We start from the raw sequence: 19,479 nt of genomic DNA, 5'->3' as shown, positions 1-19,479 counted from the left end.
CACCCTGTTTCATAACTCTGTCCCTCCACATAGCGACATTTCGAATGTCAAGGTTAAATTCGAGTTATACCCCATATGGCATTTAATGTTAAATTCCCCCTTTCTCTCGTAGTGACATCCTAGTGTTAAATTCCTTCATCACACCCCCCACAGTGACATCCAACTGTAATGTTGAAATCCAATTCCCAGCATAACTACTCTGTCAACTAAATGAAACCTCTAAACTTTTTCATCTTCAATGTAAACATAGATTCCTATAGCCGCTTTAGAGACTACAAATAGATTACATTATGAAAATGAGAGGATGTTGTGAATAACCCAACACTACCATATATTTCAAATTTGTTTATCTTGACATCCAGTTGTGTCAGACAGGAAATAGTTAGTAATTCGAGCGAGGACTTTAATACGAGGCACTTAGATGACTCGGTATGTTGTGTTATGGGGTGATCCCACTCAAGCAACAGCTTCATATGGTATCGTACAACACCGAAGTATATCTCGTGAGAAGGATAAACAACCAGGAACATATGCGTAATGGTAAGTCTGGTATCTAGTTTAAACAAAGTATAGTGCTTTATTAGAAAATAATTCAAAGTTTATACATTCAGGGTTGAGAAACATGTGCGTGGCGCGTTTATCAACCCCTCCTGTAAAATATATGAACTTTTTGAACAACACATTATATTTTCAAATAAAGGAAGAAAATCATCCAATATCCAACTGTATGCGTAAGTGAAATGATAAGTGACGCGGAGCAAGTAAATATATCACATGATTTTTGTGCAAACATTCATCTACACATAGTTGAAAGGCAAACAGCGTGCAATAACGGTGAGACGGCAACGGAAATTAGAATAATGTTATGACAAAGTCGAGAACAAATGACAAACGTTATGCAGAACATAAACCACATACAACTGGCTCTAGCTACGTCATATACAGACATGTTGAGTAATGGAAATATGTCTGCATGAATAATATAATTTTGCAGAACAGTGAAGATTTTAATTTTGGTATATGTGATCAATGTATTATTTTTTTTATTTAAATTTGCACATTTAGCAAACACGGCAAGCGGCAAATACATTAATTTCTATGGTCCTTATAGTGCCCTGATAGAAAATTTTCTTTGTACCGCAGGACTTGTAGGAAATTTCTGTGGGTTTGGCTTGACAAGAAAGCAATATAATATTTGCTGTATGTCTGCTGTTACTGCAACTGTTATTTTCGGATTATCATGAGCACACCCAGCAAATTATTGGTGAATTCAGATTCCCTAAGAAGTGCGTAGTTTAGCGATACACCTTTAAATCTAGCAGACGAGGCAACACTCCTCTAATTTGGAGGGGGAGGTTTCTTAGGATGGCAAACACCTACCATAGGTACCATCCCTGGAGAACTCACGATCCATGATATCCCCAAATTTATATTTTCTTCGGTGAAACCTGGCTTGTCATAGCTCATGGTCTTCAAGGAAACAATAGTACCAATGTAGCGTTGTGGATTAACAACTTCGACCATGCCTCCTCTAAACTAACAAACCGTCTGCTCTTCTTTAAAGGAATTTTTATAAGGTTCAAAAAGCGATGTTCGTCCATTGTTCAACGGGTTTGTTTTAATGGTATTTACCATGTCTTTTCTACGTAAACTACCTTGGCAGGAATCGCCGACAAACTCAGCAAAGTACAAAAAAAGGGGAGGGTACTTCAGGGCTTTCTTTGAAAGTCCATATGTGAATTTGCTTACAATCAGAACAACACTTGAAGGAGAATAAAAGACCAAGCAGTGATGGATATTTAATATCATTCTTTGGCGAACTCTATGTCACCGAGAATATCACTCAGCTCATACAGCTTTTTATATCTTTACGTGACAGCCTTGGGAGTTTCAATAACGTATGTGTAAGTACTGCCTCAAGTAGATCAGGCTAACCATATCTCTCATTCAGCCTTCGTTGGAGTCCACTTTTCTAATTGTTAATGTTGGATGTTAGGGTTCTGACTGCATGCTGTTTGGAATTTCGTCTTAACCACTTAACAAGTAGATAGATCTCTTTTTCATATCGGACATTAAACTGAATTTCCATGTAACATATTTTTCTGGTCTGTCGTTAAATTTTGTGAATCTCGTTAGAATGAAATCTTTCGTTAAGAGGAGTTTGGTTAATCCATACGTGTTGTCACTGTTATTGTCATCCTTAGGTACAAATTTTTCCAAGATGCCCAGTATTTAACAGGGTCGTTTAGGCTGTCTGTTCTTAATCTAGTCGTGGTGCACTATGGTAAGCATGGGACTCAAGACAGATGTACATACTATGGTGAAACAATGTTGTTTTGGAAACGTTTTTCTTCTTTCAACTGGCTCTATCGGGTATGAGGGTTTCGCATTCAATGCCAATGACCGAACACTGATATTCTTCACCAATTTCGAGATCCTTCGGTTCTGCTGCTGCAGCAGCTACCTCTGTGTCGTGCAAGCATCTCAAGATCACAGTCTAACTCTGCCTTTTGTTTATGAATTTCTGCTTCTCGGGTCATGCATTATATGTGGACGTTTGCCGCTTCTAATTTAGCCTTATTTTCTAATATCAGTGAAGCAAGGGAAGAAAAGGACTTAATGGAGGATTTTCTGCCAGTCGAATCGGAATCAGATTTTTTAGATACCACTAAACGCGTTTGTTAAACCGAGTCGCCCGATTTTCCGAGCGCGTTCTGGATTAGTATATATCTCGTTTTATTCACATTCTCTTATGCTATAACCTTTTTTGTGGCTTCTAATGTGTTTCTGCTAAGCAAAATGGCCGTAGTGTCTGTTATTTTCAGTTTGATGTTCTTTCAAATGCTAACATCCAACATCCAACAAGATCACGATAAGGAGCAAATTTAATCAGTGACATCCAGTGAAAACTTAAACTGTTTTTTGTGAGGCATGGTCCTTTACCGGTTACGTCACGGTCATCCTGAGCCCATTTTGTGGTCATAATGCGGAAACTTACTTAGTGACACAATGTTGTTTTGGAAAGGTTTTTCTTCTTTCAAATGGCTTTATCGGGTAGGAGAGTTTAGCATTCAACGCCAATGACCGAACACTGATATTCTTCATCAATTTCGAGAACCTTCGGTTCTGCTGCTGCAGCAGCTTCCTCTTTGTCGTGCAAGCATCTCAAGATCACAGGCTAACTCTGCCTTTTGTTTATGAATTTCTGCTTCTCGGGTCATGTATTATATGTGGACTTTTGCCGCTTCTAATTTAGCCTTCTTTTCTAATATCAGTGAAGCACGGGAAGATATGGACTTAATGGAGGACTTTCTGCCAGTCGAATCGAAATCAGATTTTTAGATACTACTAAACGCGTTTGTTAATCTGATTGTTAAACCGAGTCGCCCGATTTTCCGAGCGCGTTCTTGATTAGTATATACAGGTATCTCGTTTTATTCACATTCTCTTATGCTATAACCTTTTTTTTTGGCTTCTAATGTGTTTCTGCTAAGCAAACGGCCGTAGTGTCTGTTATTTTCAGTTTTATGTTCTTTCAAATGCTAACATCCAACATCCAACAAGATCACGATAAGGAGCAAATTTTATCAGTGACATCCAATGGAAACTTAAACCGTTTTTTGTGAGGCCTGGTCCTTTACCGGTTACGTCACGGTCTTCCTGAGCCCATTTTGTGGTCATAATGCGGAAACTTACTCCGGTTTTCGCAACATGAAACAATTGATTACGCGATATATCTAGTGAAGCCGACGTATCTATCTCAGAAGCATCCCCTAATATCTCAATGGAATCTTGTACCATACGGGAAGCTTGGTAAACTTCCTAGCAGCATGCCATTGCGTTCTGCTTATCCGAATCAAGTTCATATGGACTCGGCTATTAATTCAGATATACTTACTTCTTTTTTGCGCTAGAGCGAGTTGCATAAGTAAATTTTTAAACCTGACCTTCGACCCAGCTTCATTGTTGTTCCAGGAAAGCGTATAGTTCTGAAGTGTTACGTAGTTGGTGTATAGGAGCTATGGAATAGGTTATGCTACTTGCAGCAGGATATTCTGTCAGTGGTGTCACATAAATACTTCGCATTTTGAAGTAAAAATGTTAATAGTATGTGTACATAGAATAGTCTTTAATTTTTGCTTGCCTAATGTGTTGGTTCCCGTGCACCTCGCATCATTGCTTTTGATATAGTTCCATCCTTTCTTGGTGGTGGTGGGTGAACATATGGACACATGCCCGTTTATTTGGGTGGGGTTAGGTGAACACATGGACACATGGCCGTTTGTTTGGGTGGGGTGGGGTGAACACATGGACACATGGCCGAATTAGGTTAGGATGCGTGGAAGATAGGCAACAGGTGCCGTTACTGGCGACAAAGTTTCACTTCCTACATGGGACGAATCATAACATTTATTACGACAGTGTTACACACACGTATACACACGTACACACACAGACACACACAAGTGGCACTATTTGTTTCTGTGATTATGCTCTCTGAGTGTAGAATACTTTTATGACAATGAAAAATAAAATTAAATGTCTTGACATAAATGGAGACGAAAAAAAAAATACTGTATACTAATAAGTGAATACTGGAAACTTCGATTGAAAGGATTAAATAGTACTTTACATACATTTCACCTATGTACCGCCCACAACTATCTTAGACGTTTTAGAGGAACGTGGTTAATACAAAAAAAAATTGATACTGTTTTAAGGATGGCACTATTCTATCTTTTATCTATTATTTGATTTGTATTTTACAGAATTTTAAATCTTTACAGTTTATATTTTATTTGTGATTATTGGTCTTGCGAAAATGTTCTGTGCAAATTAACACTATTTCTGTAACTTTACCTATTTTTTGGCATTTTATGGCGTCGTTTGTTCTGGCGTGCCTTTAAGCTATACTAAATAAATATATCCACTTAATCAACTCATTGTATACCTAATTTGATAAGTATAATGAACGCAAACAATTTTTTAAATACCACTTGAAGTCTCTTTTATATTGGCAGCAAATCAGACTCGTGCACTCTTTCTACCCGATTTACTTCTTTAATTTTCAGGAAGTCATCCATGCCATTTTATTGATATATCCAGCTTTCTTGTGGGGATGTATTGTAACCTTAGCAGGTGAGAGAGTAAGGAAGAATTCTCTGAGCAAACATGACTAATACATTGTAGAAAAATACAAAATACTACACACCACTGCCAGCATGAAAAGAGTTTAATGTATTGATATAAAGAGCTAGACCCTATAGGATCATCCAGTTGCCTCTGTTCTCTAAGTCGCTGTTGTTCTTTTTCTTTTTCTCTTGTTTAACATTTGCAAACCTTTTAAGAATCTCTCTATCAATAAATAATGGATATTACACGGAACGAATGGCTGCAAATTACCATTATAACAACACAATTAAACTGGAATGGTTCTATACCGATTAGCAGGTACAGTTGTTATAGGTAATATATGATGTACAAATATAATTTGTAATTGACAAAACACGTAATTTTACGGAGGCTTGGATTAAAACCACTACTACTTCTACTGTCAACATCATCTTTATCGTCGTTGTCATCATTACCCACACGACCACCATTAAGATATGTATGTAATTGGTACCTTTGGTGTACAATACATTGCACCCTGCTTGCATATCAAATGAATATTACACTGGTTTGGAAATGTATTAATTTCTGTGAATTTCTTTCCGCCTTCATAACCCAGTTGATTTACGAACTTAATGTTCAGTTTTGTTCATTAACCAGATCTCGTTATTATCATGTTTCACTAATGTTTGTTATAATCTGTACAGGTGCACAAACTATGAATGTCCCCAACTACACTAACTCGGTTCTCCAAGGTGAAGAGGTCACACTGAAGTGCTACTTTCCCGATCCATTGTCGCTGAGGAATTGTCAATGGTATTTTACTCAGAACGAGGGAGTGGAAAAAAACTTAATTAATGGAACAAGGTATACAATGTCTTGTAGTTTCAAAGATGAAAATTTTGTGCATATTCAGATCTCATTCAAGAATGCCACCTTTACCGACACTGGGAAATATACATGTGAAACGATAACTGCCACGGGAAAAGTTAGAGGAGAGCAACTACTGAATGTCTACGGTAAGAAAGTTCTTTTAATTCGGTGCCAGACTCATCCAGAAGATGTGTTTTGATTCTTTGGGTAGCGAGACACGTTACATGTAACAAAACATTATTGGCGATGTATGGCATGTGACCTGTTCATTTTTTTTAATCGAATTATTCTTTCAATAGAAACAAGCAGAGGACTTCTAATACAAATGTCAGTGTAATTCTTGTTTTATCCATGGTCTGTTTGTTTTATTTACACCAATAACCTTCATATTAAACTAGTCTCTATCAAGTGTGAAAAAGTATAAGATACTTCATTTTAAAGCTATGATATATGCAAGAGTATGTTTCATTAATAACTAGCTACTATTCTTAGAATATTCTAAACACGATCACTTAAAATCTTTGGTTTGAAACATTTGCCTTTTTGGAAGAGAATCTTATTTTACAAGTGTCTTTTCAGCTAAACCTGAGATTACAGTTCCCAAAAGTAACTACACAGCTGTTTCTGGTACAAATGTAACTCTCGAGTGCGTGGTGAATCCCACTGGTGAGATCAATATTTATACTGGATGGCATTACAGGTTTCGTCAACAATGGAACAATATAACGCAATCGAATAAATATTTTTGGACCACGCAAATGCCGTCTCTTATCATATCAGAAGTCACGACGACGGACTCTGGAGTTTATAGATGTTTTGCATTCAACCATTTAATCACTGTTGCAGGATCACAGATCTTCCTACAGGTATGGGGTGAGTATTAAACTGAATGAAATTTATCTATATTGTACATATCCAATTAGATTTACCTACTGCAAGTTTGTATACCACCAGCTGATACGGAACGAATATTGCTCAATGAACATTAAAAGAAAACTTCTTTGTAAAGTGAAACAATTGCTGTCATAAAAGGTTTCACCTATCTCAGTGAAGACTGATAGAATTTACGAAAGAAATTCGACCGCCGGCTGGAAAATGCTGGGCTGCCAAAACCCAAATTGTATGTATTACACTAAGTTTATATTACCATCTAAATCAGGGGTCTCAAACTCAAGCCACCCTGAGGGTCGCATGAGGACACCTTTGCTATATCTCATGACACTTTGTAATGCCAAACATTTTGCGGGCCACGGGATTTCGCTGCGTGTTTGAGACCCCTGATCTAAATGGACTATAATACTAATAGTACTGTATTGTACGAAGTTTATATTACGATCTACATCAACCATAATACCAATAGCAATGTATTGCACAAATTCTATTACCGTTTACATGGACTACAATACCATTAACAATTTATTGCACTAAGTTTATATTACCGTCTATATAACTAAAATGCCGTATTGCCCCTCAAAATACTACTTACATTTTTGTAAAACCTCCTGTCCGAAAATAACCGTTCGAATAGTTTCATCTAATGCTCTTAATTTCCAATCCCTACAAGAATCTTACGCTGGACGTTTTCGGTTTTGTTGTTGCCGCTGTTGCCGTTATTGTACGAGTCTTCTTCACAATGAAATTCTTCCCGTCTCCTGCGCTATCTCTATTTTGCAGTTTTTTCTGCTTGTGGCTACGTTAACCTAACTGTGGAAATGTTACCTAAGAATTGACTAATTTACAATATTTGTCAGTCGTATCGACTTTATTACTCATGCTTGCTTTCGAATGATGCATTCATGAATGATTATCTTTGTCGTTTCATAATTAGTGTCATTACCTTGTTTCCGTTTAAAAGTTTTGAATCTTTATTCAAGTTGATTGATTCACTCCGATTCCACTTATATGTTTCGTCATTAAAATATATTTACAACCATTTCTTTTATAGTAAATGTAATTTATTTTGGTCTAATATACATATTTGTAAGATGGTGATGAGAACGAGCTTTACCAATAAGTTAAATTTTGTTTTTTCTCCAGTAACATTTCACAATATTTACTTATTCTAGGGATACGAATAAATGAACTAATAAACAGCTGAGCTTGTAAAGAGTCGGGAATGTAATCCAAGGGTCGCAGGTTCAATAACCGCCCAAGCCATCCCAAGTAGACGGCTTCAATATGCCCATGGGAAGAAATTTAGCTCCCACTTCTTCGGCATGCTATCGCCGAATAAAGCGCTAAAAGTGCTGTCCTAAACATCAGCAAACCAATCAGTCTAATGCCCATACTAATTAGATAAATCTTACACAAAAGTCATCCAAACAAGAAGTCTAATAGCCATACTAATGAGATGAATCGTATACAAAAATCATCCAGACCACCAGTCTAATGCCCATACTAATAAGACGAATTGTACACAAAAATCGTCCAACCAAGCAGTCTAATGTCCATACTATTAAGATGAATCTTACATAAAAATCATCCAACCATCTAGTCTAATGCCTATACTAATAATATGAATTGTACACAAAAATCATACAACTATCCAGTCTGATGCCCATACTAAGGAGACGAATCCTACACAAAAACCATCCAAAGAAGCAGTCTAATGTCCATACCAATAAGACGAATCGTATACAAAATCATCCAAGCCACCAGTCTAATGCCCATACTAATAAGATAAATCCTACACAAAACTCATCAAACGAAGATGTAAAATGTCCATACTAAATCAAATGAATCGTACATAAACATCACCCATCCAAGCAGTCTAATGCCCATACTAATTAGATAAATCTTACACAAAATTCATCCTACCAATCCATATCATGCCCATACTTATTAAATGAATCCTACACAAAAATCATCCAATCATGCAGTCTAATGTCCATAATAATGAGATGAAACCTACGCAAAAAATCACCCAACACACCAGTCTAATGCCCACACTTTTTAAATAAATCGTACACAAAAATCATCCAACTATGCAGTCCAATTTCCTTACAAATTAGATGAAACCTACACAAAAAAAATCATCATACACAACAGTTAATGCCCATGTTATTCAATGAATTGTATATAAAAATCGTCCAACCAAGCAGTCTAATGTCCATACTAATTAGATGACTCGTAAACAAAAATCATATAACCCACCAGTCTAATTCTCAATCTAATAAGATGAATCCTACACAAGAATCATACAACCATCCATCTAATGCACATACTAACTAGATCAATCTTACACAAAAATCGTCCAACCAAGCAGTCTAATGTCCGTACTAATTAGATGAATCCTACACAAGAATCATCCAACCCACTAGTCTAATGCCTATACTAATAAGATGAATCCTTCACAAAAACCGTCCGACCAACCAGTCTAATATCCTACTAGATGGACGAATCCTCCAAAACACATCAGCCAACCACCTAGTCTAAGGCCACACTGACCAGATAAATCCTATCAAAACTATATCTTGAAAGCAAGATTTTGAAATATAGATTATACAAATGGGTGCCAATTTATTCTTGATATACAATTCAAAAAGCACTTTGTTACATGTTTTAAACAGTATTGGTTATGGAATATCGTGCCAGGCATCAGATAATGTAGTGTATTGTAATGTGCTGTAAATCACCGTTAAAGCCACGAGACAATTGAACGATTTTATTTTTGTCCTCATGATTTTCCTGAATGACAACTACATAATAGTTCACGAATATTTTCTTTTATAAGCAAATCCGTGACAAATTTTCTTTTGTGATACTTAAGAAACTACTCAGTCTTTTCATCGGACAATGAACAAAAACAGCGAGTCAGCATAACTTACCATCATTATACGCTTTTACTATCGCGAAACATCATAGTGTAATTTTATTTGTTTTACTCCCTTTTACAGTATAGGTTGTGTGAATATTTATTAATGTTGGATTTCCATTGATATTCTAGTATTGTACCATGAGAATTTTTATTAATGTCGAACTATTTTAGCCAAATTGCTTCCTTCAATCATACCAGAGTTTTTCATGCTACAAATTGAACATCCCAACATTCCTATGCCAATGTGCTGACCATTACCATGTTTAGTTCCTCTAATCGTAATTAACTTCATCGTGCACAAGTTACACGACTATGATACATTGCATAATGTTTATACTGATAAAAACACAAGGTTTCAATGCTTGGTAAATCTGTTAGTTTAATGAAATGAATATATATGAATCATTAAAGTTTGCGAATTAAGTAAATGTAAATAATTTTCAAAATAATCTTTCATTGTCAAATATGGCGCATTCTTGCAACAGTTAGAAACTTACAACTGCATTTGTGAAATAAAACAAATGCCACCCCACCCCCACCCCCGTTGCACCATAGTAGTTCTTATCAAAGACCAAAACTTAAGATTCAGTTGTCTTAGAGAAATGAACTCTAGGTTAATATAATTGTCAGTAGTCCGCTTGATTTCATCTTTAGGAAATAACACACAAGCGTACAGGACGTGAATAAAATGTCCATTATTGGTATGAAGAGAGACTTATTTAACCATTTATTGTGCAATTCCTCTTTATTTATTATCAACAACGACAATAATGATAATAATAATAATAATAATAATAATAATAATAATAATAATAATAATAAAAGAAGACGAAGTATAACGAATTAATGAATTAATGAATTAATTAATGAAATTGCAGACCTTCCTCAAGTGACTGTTCCACAAACTCAGTTCGTCATTACCAGTGGTGCGGATGTTGTTTTGAACTGTAGTGTTAATGGAAAAGGAATGTCAGTAATAAATGTTCAATGGTACAGACAATATCAAGCCTTACCAAATAATACGAAGTACATATGGAGACAATCAGGACCTGACGCATCCATTAGAATCATTAAAGCCACTGAAGATGATGCTGGGATATATGTGTGTGAAGGAACAACAGACGTCGGTTCCTCTAGAGGAAATAATATCGAGCTCAGAGTGGGATGTAAGAGACTTATTTTCAATTAGACGTGTAGCAACTATGGTTCCAAGCAATAAAGATGAGACACACACACACACACACACACAGACACACACACACACACACACACACGCATAAAGAGAGAAACAGAGACAGAGAGAGAGACACACACAGACAATTATAAAATGTACTAGACAGAACGGAAAGTGTTACCCCTGGATTCTATAGAAGAATACTTGATAATAGTAGGCAGAATTAATATTTAATACAAATAATACTATCATACAGGTTAGATAATCTCCCGCGGACCTGGGTTCGAATCTCCGTTGAGTACGAATTAAAAATTCTCTAATGAATATATATGAATCCTCCAAAACACATCAGCCAACCAACTAGTCTAAGGCCACACTGACCAGATAAATCCTATCAAAACTATATCTTGAAAGCAAGATTTTAAAATATAGATTATACAAATGGGTGCCAATTTATTCTTGATATACAATTCAAAACGCACTTTGTTACATGTTTTAAACAGTATTGGTTATGGAATATCATCCCAGGCATCAGATAATGTAGTGTATTATAATGTGCTGTAAATCACCGTTAACGCCACGAGACAATTGAACGATTTTTATTTTTGTCCTCCTGATTTTCCTGAATAACGACTATATAATAGTTCTCGAATATTTTCTTTTATAAGCAAATCCGTGACAAATTTTCTTTTGTGATACTTAAGAAACTACTCAGTCTTTTCATCGGACAATGAACAAAATCAGCGAGTCAGAACAACTTACCATCATTATACGCTTTTACTATCGCGAAACATCATAGTGTAATTTTATTTGTTTTACTCCCTTTTACAGTATAGGTTGTGTGAATATTTATTAATGTTGGATTTCCATTGATATTCTAGTATTGTACCATGAGAATTTTTATTAATGTCGAACTATTTTAGCCAAATTGCTTCCTTCAATCATATCAGAGATTTTCATGCTACAAATTGAACATCCCAACATTCCTATGGCAATGTGCTGACCATTACCATGTTTGGTTCCTCTAATCGTAATTAACTATATCGTGCACAAATTACACGACTATGATACATTGTATAATGCTTATGCTGATAAAAACACAAGGTTTCAATGCTTGGTGAATCTGTTAGTTTAATGAAATGAATATATATATATATATATATATATATATATATATATATATATATATATATATATATATATATATATATATATATGAATCATTGAAGTTTGCGAATTAAGTAAATATAAATAATTTTCAAAATAATCTTTCATTGTCAAATATGGCGCATTCATGCAACAGTTAGAAACTTACAACTGCATTTGTGAAATAAAACGAATGCCACCCCCACCTCCCGTTGTACCATAGTAGTTCTTTTCAAATACCAAAACTTAGATTCAGTTGTCTTAGAGAAATGAACTCTAGCTTAATATAATCGTCAGTAGTCCGCTTGAATTCATCTTTATGAAATAACACACAAGCGTACAGGATGTGAATAAAATGTCCATTATTGGTATAAAAAAAGACTTATTTAACCATTTATTGTGCAATTCCTCTTTATTTATTATCAACAACGACAATATTAATAATAACAATAATAATAATAATAATAATAATAATAAAAGAAGACGAAGTATAATTAATTAATGAATTAATGAATTAATTAATGAAATTGCAGATCTGCCTCTAGTAACTGTTCCACAAACTCAGTTCGTCATTACCAGTGGTGCGGATGTTGTTTTGAACTGTAGTGTTAATGGAAAAGGAATGCCAGTAATAAATGTTCAATGGTACAGACAATGTCAAGCCTTACCAAATAATATGAAGTACATATGGAGACAATCAGGACCTGACGCATCCATTAGAATCATTAAAGCCGCTGAAAATGATGCTGGGATATATGTGTGTGAAGGAACAACAGACGTCGGTTCCTCTAGAGGAAATAATATCGAGCTCAGAGTGGGATGTATGAGACTTATTTTCAATTAGATTTGTAGCAACTATGGTTCCAAGCAATAAACATGAGACACACACACACACACACACAAAGAGAGAGAGAGAGACAGAGACAGAGTGAGACACACAGAAACAATTATAAAATGTACTAGACAGAATGGAAAGTGTTACCCCTGGATTCTATAGAAGAATACTTGATAATAGTAGGCAGAATTAATATTTAATACAAATAATACTATCATACAGGTCAGATAATCTCCAGCGGACCTGGGTTCGAACCTCCGTTGAGTACGAAGTAAAAATTCTCTAATATGCATGATACATCTTGGATATATATATATATATATATATATATATATATATATATATATATATATATATATATATATATATATATCCTTACAACTCAAGGTACGAATATTTTTACAGTTAAGGGATGTGAACAATTCTATAATTTAACGTCAAGTTGAACTTAATGTAATACCGTGATTATATGTTGAACAAAAATCTGACGCTGCATTTTAGTATTCCAGCAATTGAGATTATACAATGATACATTCTTAATTTGTTCCTTTCTTTTAAACTAATTAAAAAAAATCTTGCATCGATTCTCAGAACATAAGGGTTCCAACAAATGCATATCTTAAAGTTGACAAAATTTAAGTACGGACATGACCAAACCTTCCTAATTATGTGTTCGTTTTCTCGCAGATAAACCAACAGTTGCGGTCAATGAGTACAATTACAGTATAGGAATGGGAGATAATTTCACTCTGCATTGTTCTATCGACGGACATGGCAGTGCGGTTAAAGGGATATATTGGCTGAAACATGAGAATTCTCAAAACAGATATCTTCATTCCTCCACGAGGCTATTCTTTAATATTTCAAATCCTTCGTTGAAAATTATTAACGTTAGCTTTGATGATGCTGGAAACTATACATGCAGGGGAGAGACAGAACTTGGAACGACAGAGAGTCAGAAAATCAGTGTCCAAGTATTTTGTAAGTACCGGTTTACTACTCGGATTAATACGTACATTTCAGATATATATATATATATATATATATATATATATATATATATATATATATATATATATATATATATATATATATATATATATATATATATATATATATATATATATATCAACGTCAAAAGGTTTCGCCTATTTATCGATCTCGTTCGTCAGGATCTAGAAAGTAAGTTGGACTACAGCTGACAGTGATTCTAGATAGGTGTCTGTGAAATATATTCTATTAGAAGAGTTTCTGAATACCTTTGATGTATGTATGTATGTATGTATGTATGTATGTATGTGTTGTCATCCTTAAAAAATATCTTCATTGTATAATGATATAATGTGATTAAACTCTACTCATCCGGGATGTATTTGTATTTGACGGTATAGTAAAATGATGAAACACATCATGACTGGCATAGGAGAATTCATGATTAAATATAAATAATACGAAGGTTTCAGTAAGGGAAATATTTCTAATTATTTCTCGAAGCTTCGATCGTTTAACAATGCGCGCGTTCGTGGGTGTGTTTTGTGTGTGATTTGGATTGTTAACTTAGCTTTAACAGTTTTAGTCGTCTGCAGTGGCATTTTTTTTGTGATGTCTAGCACTGTGGCATCATGCCCCATCTTATCACATTATCCTGACACCAGGCCCACCAGTCCGTACACCAAACTTTTATTGCTGAGCGCCAATCGAGGCAGCTGTAAGTACCATCTGTATAGGTCTTTAGCATGATTCGGCCAGGGTTCGAACTCGAGACTTCTTGCATCCAAGGCGGACGCTCGTACCACTTAGGCCACCAGAGAGGTCTTTTAAAATGCAGTATGTTATATAAAAAAACTTAATTTACAACGCAACTCTTGAGCACGTTTTGGAATTATGTGAAAAAAATTAATGTATAGGCTGTATCCAATGTAAGCCTTCAACGTAAAATATCATGTAAAATGAGTATACATTTAACTGTTTACACTAATAAAACATTCGCGAAAGACAAAAACAGTCCCAGTCGTTGTCAGTGTCGCCAGACAACGTAGTTGTTGTATTGGAATATATGGTGCCCTGCATGTGTAACTGTTGAAAAGAGTAACCCTTACGTGGCTCATTTCCAAAGATAGCAATATACTTAATCCGTATTTTGTCATAGACGCAACATGGATGGTTTTCTTTTTAACTTGTATTGACTTTGTGATAATATTCATATATCATAACATGTATCTCTCTCTCTCTCTCTCTCTCTCTCTCTCTCTCTCTCTCTCTCACACACACACACACACACACACATACATACACGCACATAAACGCACACACAAGCACACGCCTCTAATTCTTCTTTCGGTACAAGTTTGTGAATTGTTGTGTTACATTAAGCACACATGCGTGTAGTGCAGTATTATATTCATAAATACAACAGTATAGCCTAAAAAAATCTACAGAGTTAGTAAAACAAGTTCCCATTTTGAAGTCTTGGCTGTGTCTTTTCTATACATAAGAGTGAAGATAAATAATTGTGTATGCTTTATACCCCGTACAGTAGTGTCGCTCAGCAATAATATTTTCCCTCAGGCATGAATTCACCTGACAACACATGGAACTTAGAAGTATTACTGACGTTACACATTAATTCTTGTCACTAATTTTCCTGTAGATCTTCCTGGTATCAGCCAACAAGATAAAGATCGGACTGGGAGATCATCTATGACATCTGTGGTTTATGGCGTATCAATTGTGGCTTGCGTGACCTTCGTAATTTTGATCGCTTTGATTGTAGTCGTTATTATTATCCGAAGGAAGCGCCTGAAACGACGTAAAGGTAATACATGTAATCTAATCGTTACATAGTTTACGCATGGAATGCGACGACGACGTAATAAAACTAAATATTAAATTTTATCTCCTTTCCTTTCTATGATACCTTAGTTATATCAAATACATATAACATGCTTTCAGCTCAATGTGCCTTTTATATATTTGTAATTATTTTTTGTCTTTGTTTAGTGCCATCCTAACAGAAGATGCCTTAGTGCCACAAGTCCTCGACTACTATATTTAATGAAATTGTTGACTTCAGATCTATGTCCATTGCATCGACATGTTTAACAGAATTTCCCGATTCAGGCAATCTGCAATTGTAGTTAGATTTATGATCCTTCTATACTGATTTGAAAAAAAATTATCATTATGGCTGCATTGAAAACAATTCTCGGGTTGTTCAAGCTTAAAATTGTTGCTAAATGGAACACAGTTTTCTGATTGTGTCTGCATTTGACCTTAGCGGTAACAACTCCATGTTAGCAAATATTGCAACGACCTCATAGTGCTAATTAACTTCGAAATTGTACACAATAGCTTTTTCATATCAATAGGTTCCGGTTCGAAACTTGTTATTCTCGTTCAAACTTAAGCCAGTTCTTGCTTTTTCATGGTAATAATTGAAGCTAAATTTATTGAGTACCTCATGTTATCATCTCCTCCTACGTTTCTTTATCTAACATGCGTCCAAGGTCTTATTAAACACTCCATAACATGTTCTAAAGACATGCAATTAACTAATGTTCATTTCATTCTTTTCTTTGATAGATAAGCCAGATTCAGGAATAAGAAGGTACACTTTTTCATTCTACTAGTTGAAGCAAAAATAAATATTATTTTGAATCATATATTTTCCACACTTGTTAAGCTTCCAATCTATTCTATGATTGATGGTATGCCGTTTTCATTCTTATTATCTATTCAACAACACCATGTTTTTGTGAATAAAGACATAACTAAATGTGCAAGAAGTGTAGTGATATTATGAAATCCGCTTTCTTATTCATTTGCAGTACAAATGAACAACAGCAGCCTTCACCATTGGAAAATATTAGTAGTGGTAAGTTCCTTTATGCTGACTCTTACGTGCACTCTCACTCTCTCTCTAATACTGATGAATATATATATATATATATATATATATATATATATATATATATATATATATATATATATATATATATATATATATATATATATATTCATCAGTATTATCATCACAAACAGTATCAACAACATCATGAACACAATTTTTATACGTTAATAATATATCACCTAGCCACAGGATTAATTTATACAGAAAGCCCTGAAGACCATCATATCATAATATAAACCAAACTGTATGTCAAATTTATGTAATCCAATTTGTCCATGACAATACAAGTTGTTCGCTTTTCCATCTGAAATGCGTCCAAAGAGCATGTAGACGTAGGCCGCCGACTTGCGACTGTTTGTTGTTCTATGTGCTTTTGGTGTTATTATTATTATTATTATTATTATTATTATTATTATTATTATTATTAAACTATAGGAAATGCTTATGAGCATTTGCGTTTTCATCAAACGGAAGATCTGACGTATGCGCATCTGATTCGACAGTCTAACACACATATCTATGCAAACACTAGTACTGGGGACGCTGAAACATCACATGTTGTAAGTATAACTATTAAAAATGTCTTCTTTCTGTTATTTTTACCACTGAATTAGATTCTCTTGATCATTTTATATAACGCTCTTTTGAATGTCGATCGTCGTTTAATTTATTGTCAAGTTCAAAGAAACAAAAAGTGTATTACTTAGTATTCAGAACGTTTTATTCCTCGTATAAAGATGTCTTTTCTAAAATTGTTTGAAGCAGTTAAAAACTTTGTCACCTGCGAGTAAGATGCAACTGAATCGTCGTCTTGATAAATTTTGAATTACTAGATACGTTACAGTGTAAATTGTAGCGAATGTCCTGCAAATAGCTATATATTTATGACTAAAGCTATATTTAGAAAAGCTATGACGTACTAAGAGCGGAAATATTTTCCAGTAATTGTAATGATAAGTATGTATTTATGCATCTATTTACGGTGCGAGGGAAACTTTACTCCCTGGAGATAAAATATGGCTAATCGCACCACAATAGATAATTCAATTTTGGACTCTACAACCATTCGTAAATTTCTGGCATGGCTTTGGTTGCGTCATACATGAACATCAGGAATTTTCAACATATTCGTAAACAACACTGAACATAGTTCATTCCAAATCAGCAGACATCATTATGACCCTGAGTAATTCAAGCAAAATTAACAGACAGCTTTCTGACACCAAGTTCGTTTAATTATGTACAAATGCTATAAAATACGGTCGCCGTTCCTAACCTTTAGGACAGATGGTAGTATCACTTTATATGAATCATCCTAGCATGTTTGCCTTTCAATGTTTATCAGATAGTTTGATCTTCTCTAAGGCATGGTCAATGCTACAGAAAACAGATTTTTTAAAACAAAAAATAACCATTCCTCTTTGAATACCTTTGAAAAAGAGTTAAAACTAACGTAATGGAATTGTTTTCTGTTTAAAGGCTTCTCAAGGCTTAGAAAATAATGCTGATCCGTCATTAAACATGTCCGCCGTTATTAAAAACAAAGATAACATATTATAGCAGTTCTTGTTTAAAACCTATTAACAAAATCAAACTAAATTAAAAACAAAGAAAATAAGGGAGACTTCATTTTAAATTTACTTGAATTATACAAATCCACATTAAAATAATGATTCAGTTACTTAAAAAAACAAATCTGTAAATGACTTTTAAATATTGCAACATGATGAAGTAGATCAAATTATTAAATGGCGTCCTATTTACCCTGTTATCTTGTCAATTACTAAGGCATTTAGCTAAATGGGCCCCTTGTATTCAGGTGAGAGATCTCAGTCACTGTGTGGTTGATCGTTTTTCCATCAAATATTACAAGTTTGTCTTTAATTTTGAGCTTTTGTTTCTCCCACAAATGCCGATTTTGTTCTTCGGCTATTCGACTAGTGCAAGGGTTCGGCTGTTCTCTAGAAATGCAATGCCGTTTATCATTTTGTCTCCGACAGTAAAAAATGTTATGGGTCAAGTCGTACGCATGTAAATCATATTTGGCAGCTGCACAATATGAGATAAATAACATCAGCGCAGTAAGACAAATAATAATAATAATAATAATAATAATAATAATCCAAAGAAAACTCTTTAACCAGCGTGCCGTCATGGACAACACCGATCCAACAGTAAAATCTCAATTATCGACGCAAATTCCCGAAAATCACATTTCCGCGTGAACTGAAGCACACAAAAGTCAGTGATGTTGGAAGGGAGTATAGTTTGATCCCAAACACAACCAAGCGGTGTTTTAGTAAACTTTTAGTAGGGAGATGCAGTCTTTGAAGTTTTTTTACTCACTATGATGGCGGACTTTGGTAGCATTAGCAACAACGGTGACTCTACAGCTACCACTTAAGTTTTCATCATCGTTATCAGCAACAACAACAACAACAAGGACGACGACAAAAAAAGTTAACGTTGCTACTACCAATAGTAACAATATTCTTCTTCGACTTTTCTTTTTCTTCTTCTTCTTCTTCTTCTTCTTCTTCTTCTTATTATTATTATTATTATTATTAAAATTTGTATGTGAATCGTATATATGATGGTATTTTTGTCAGTGC

At 34.7% G+C, this 19,479-nt stretch overlaps 1 protein-coding gene across 1 annotated transcript in view; it reads left to right on the top strand.

The window, feature by feature from the left end:
* The first annotated feature begins 393 nt into the window (after window positions 1-393).
* Window positions 394-19,479, top strand: part of LOC149793383 (hemicentin-1-like) — a 178,679-nt gene continuing 159,593 nt past the window's right edge. The window contains exons 1-11 of the mRNA XM_089968991.1: window positions 394-540; window positions 5,073-5,139; window positions 5,820-6,131; window positions 6,565-6,858; window positions 10,681-10,968; window positions 12,656-12,943; window positions 13,645-13,938; window positions 15,608-15,772; window positions 16,540-16,564; window positions 16,785-16,831; window positions 17,303-17,427. Of these exons, the coding sequence (XP_089825117.1) occupies window positions 538-540; window positions 5,073-5,139; window positions 5,820-6,131; window positions 6,565-6,858; window positions 10,681-10,968; window positions 12,656-12,943; window positions 13,645-13,938; window positions 15,608-15,772; window positions 16,540-16,564; window positions 16,785-16,831; window positions 17,303-17,427 (1,908 nt within the window). The 5' untranslated portion in view covers window positions 394-537. The remainder of the gene's footprint in view (window positions 541-5,072; window positions 5,140-5,819; window positions 6,132-6,564; window positions 6,859-10,680; window positions 10,969-12,655; window positions 12,944-13,644; window positions 13,939-15,607; window positions 15,773-16,539; window positions 16,565-16,784; window positions 16,832-17,302; window positions 17,428-19,479) is intronic.

The sequence above is a fragment of the Sinohyriopsis cumingii genome, chromosome 8, assembly GCF_028554795.1.
Source record: "Sinohyriopsis cumingii isolate HCF-2022 chromosome 8, ASM2855479v2, whole genome shotgun sequence".
NCBI lineage: Eukaryota > Metazoa > Mollusca > Bivalvia > Unionida > Unionidae > Sinohyriopsis > Sinohyriopsis cumingii.
The sequence above is the reverse complement of the archived record's forward strand: the minus strand, read 5'-3'. Positions and strand labels throughout refer to the sequence as shown.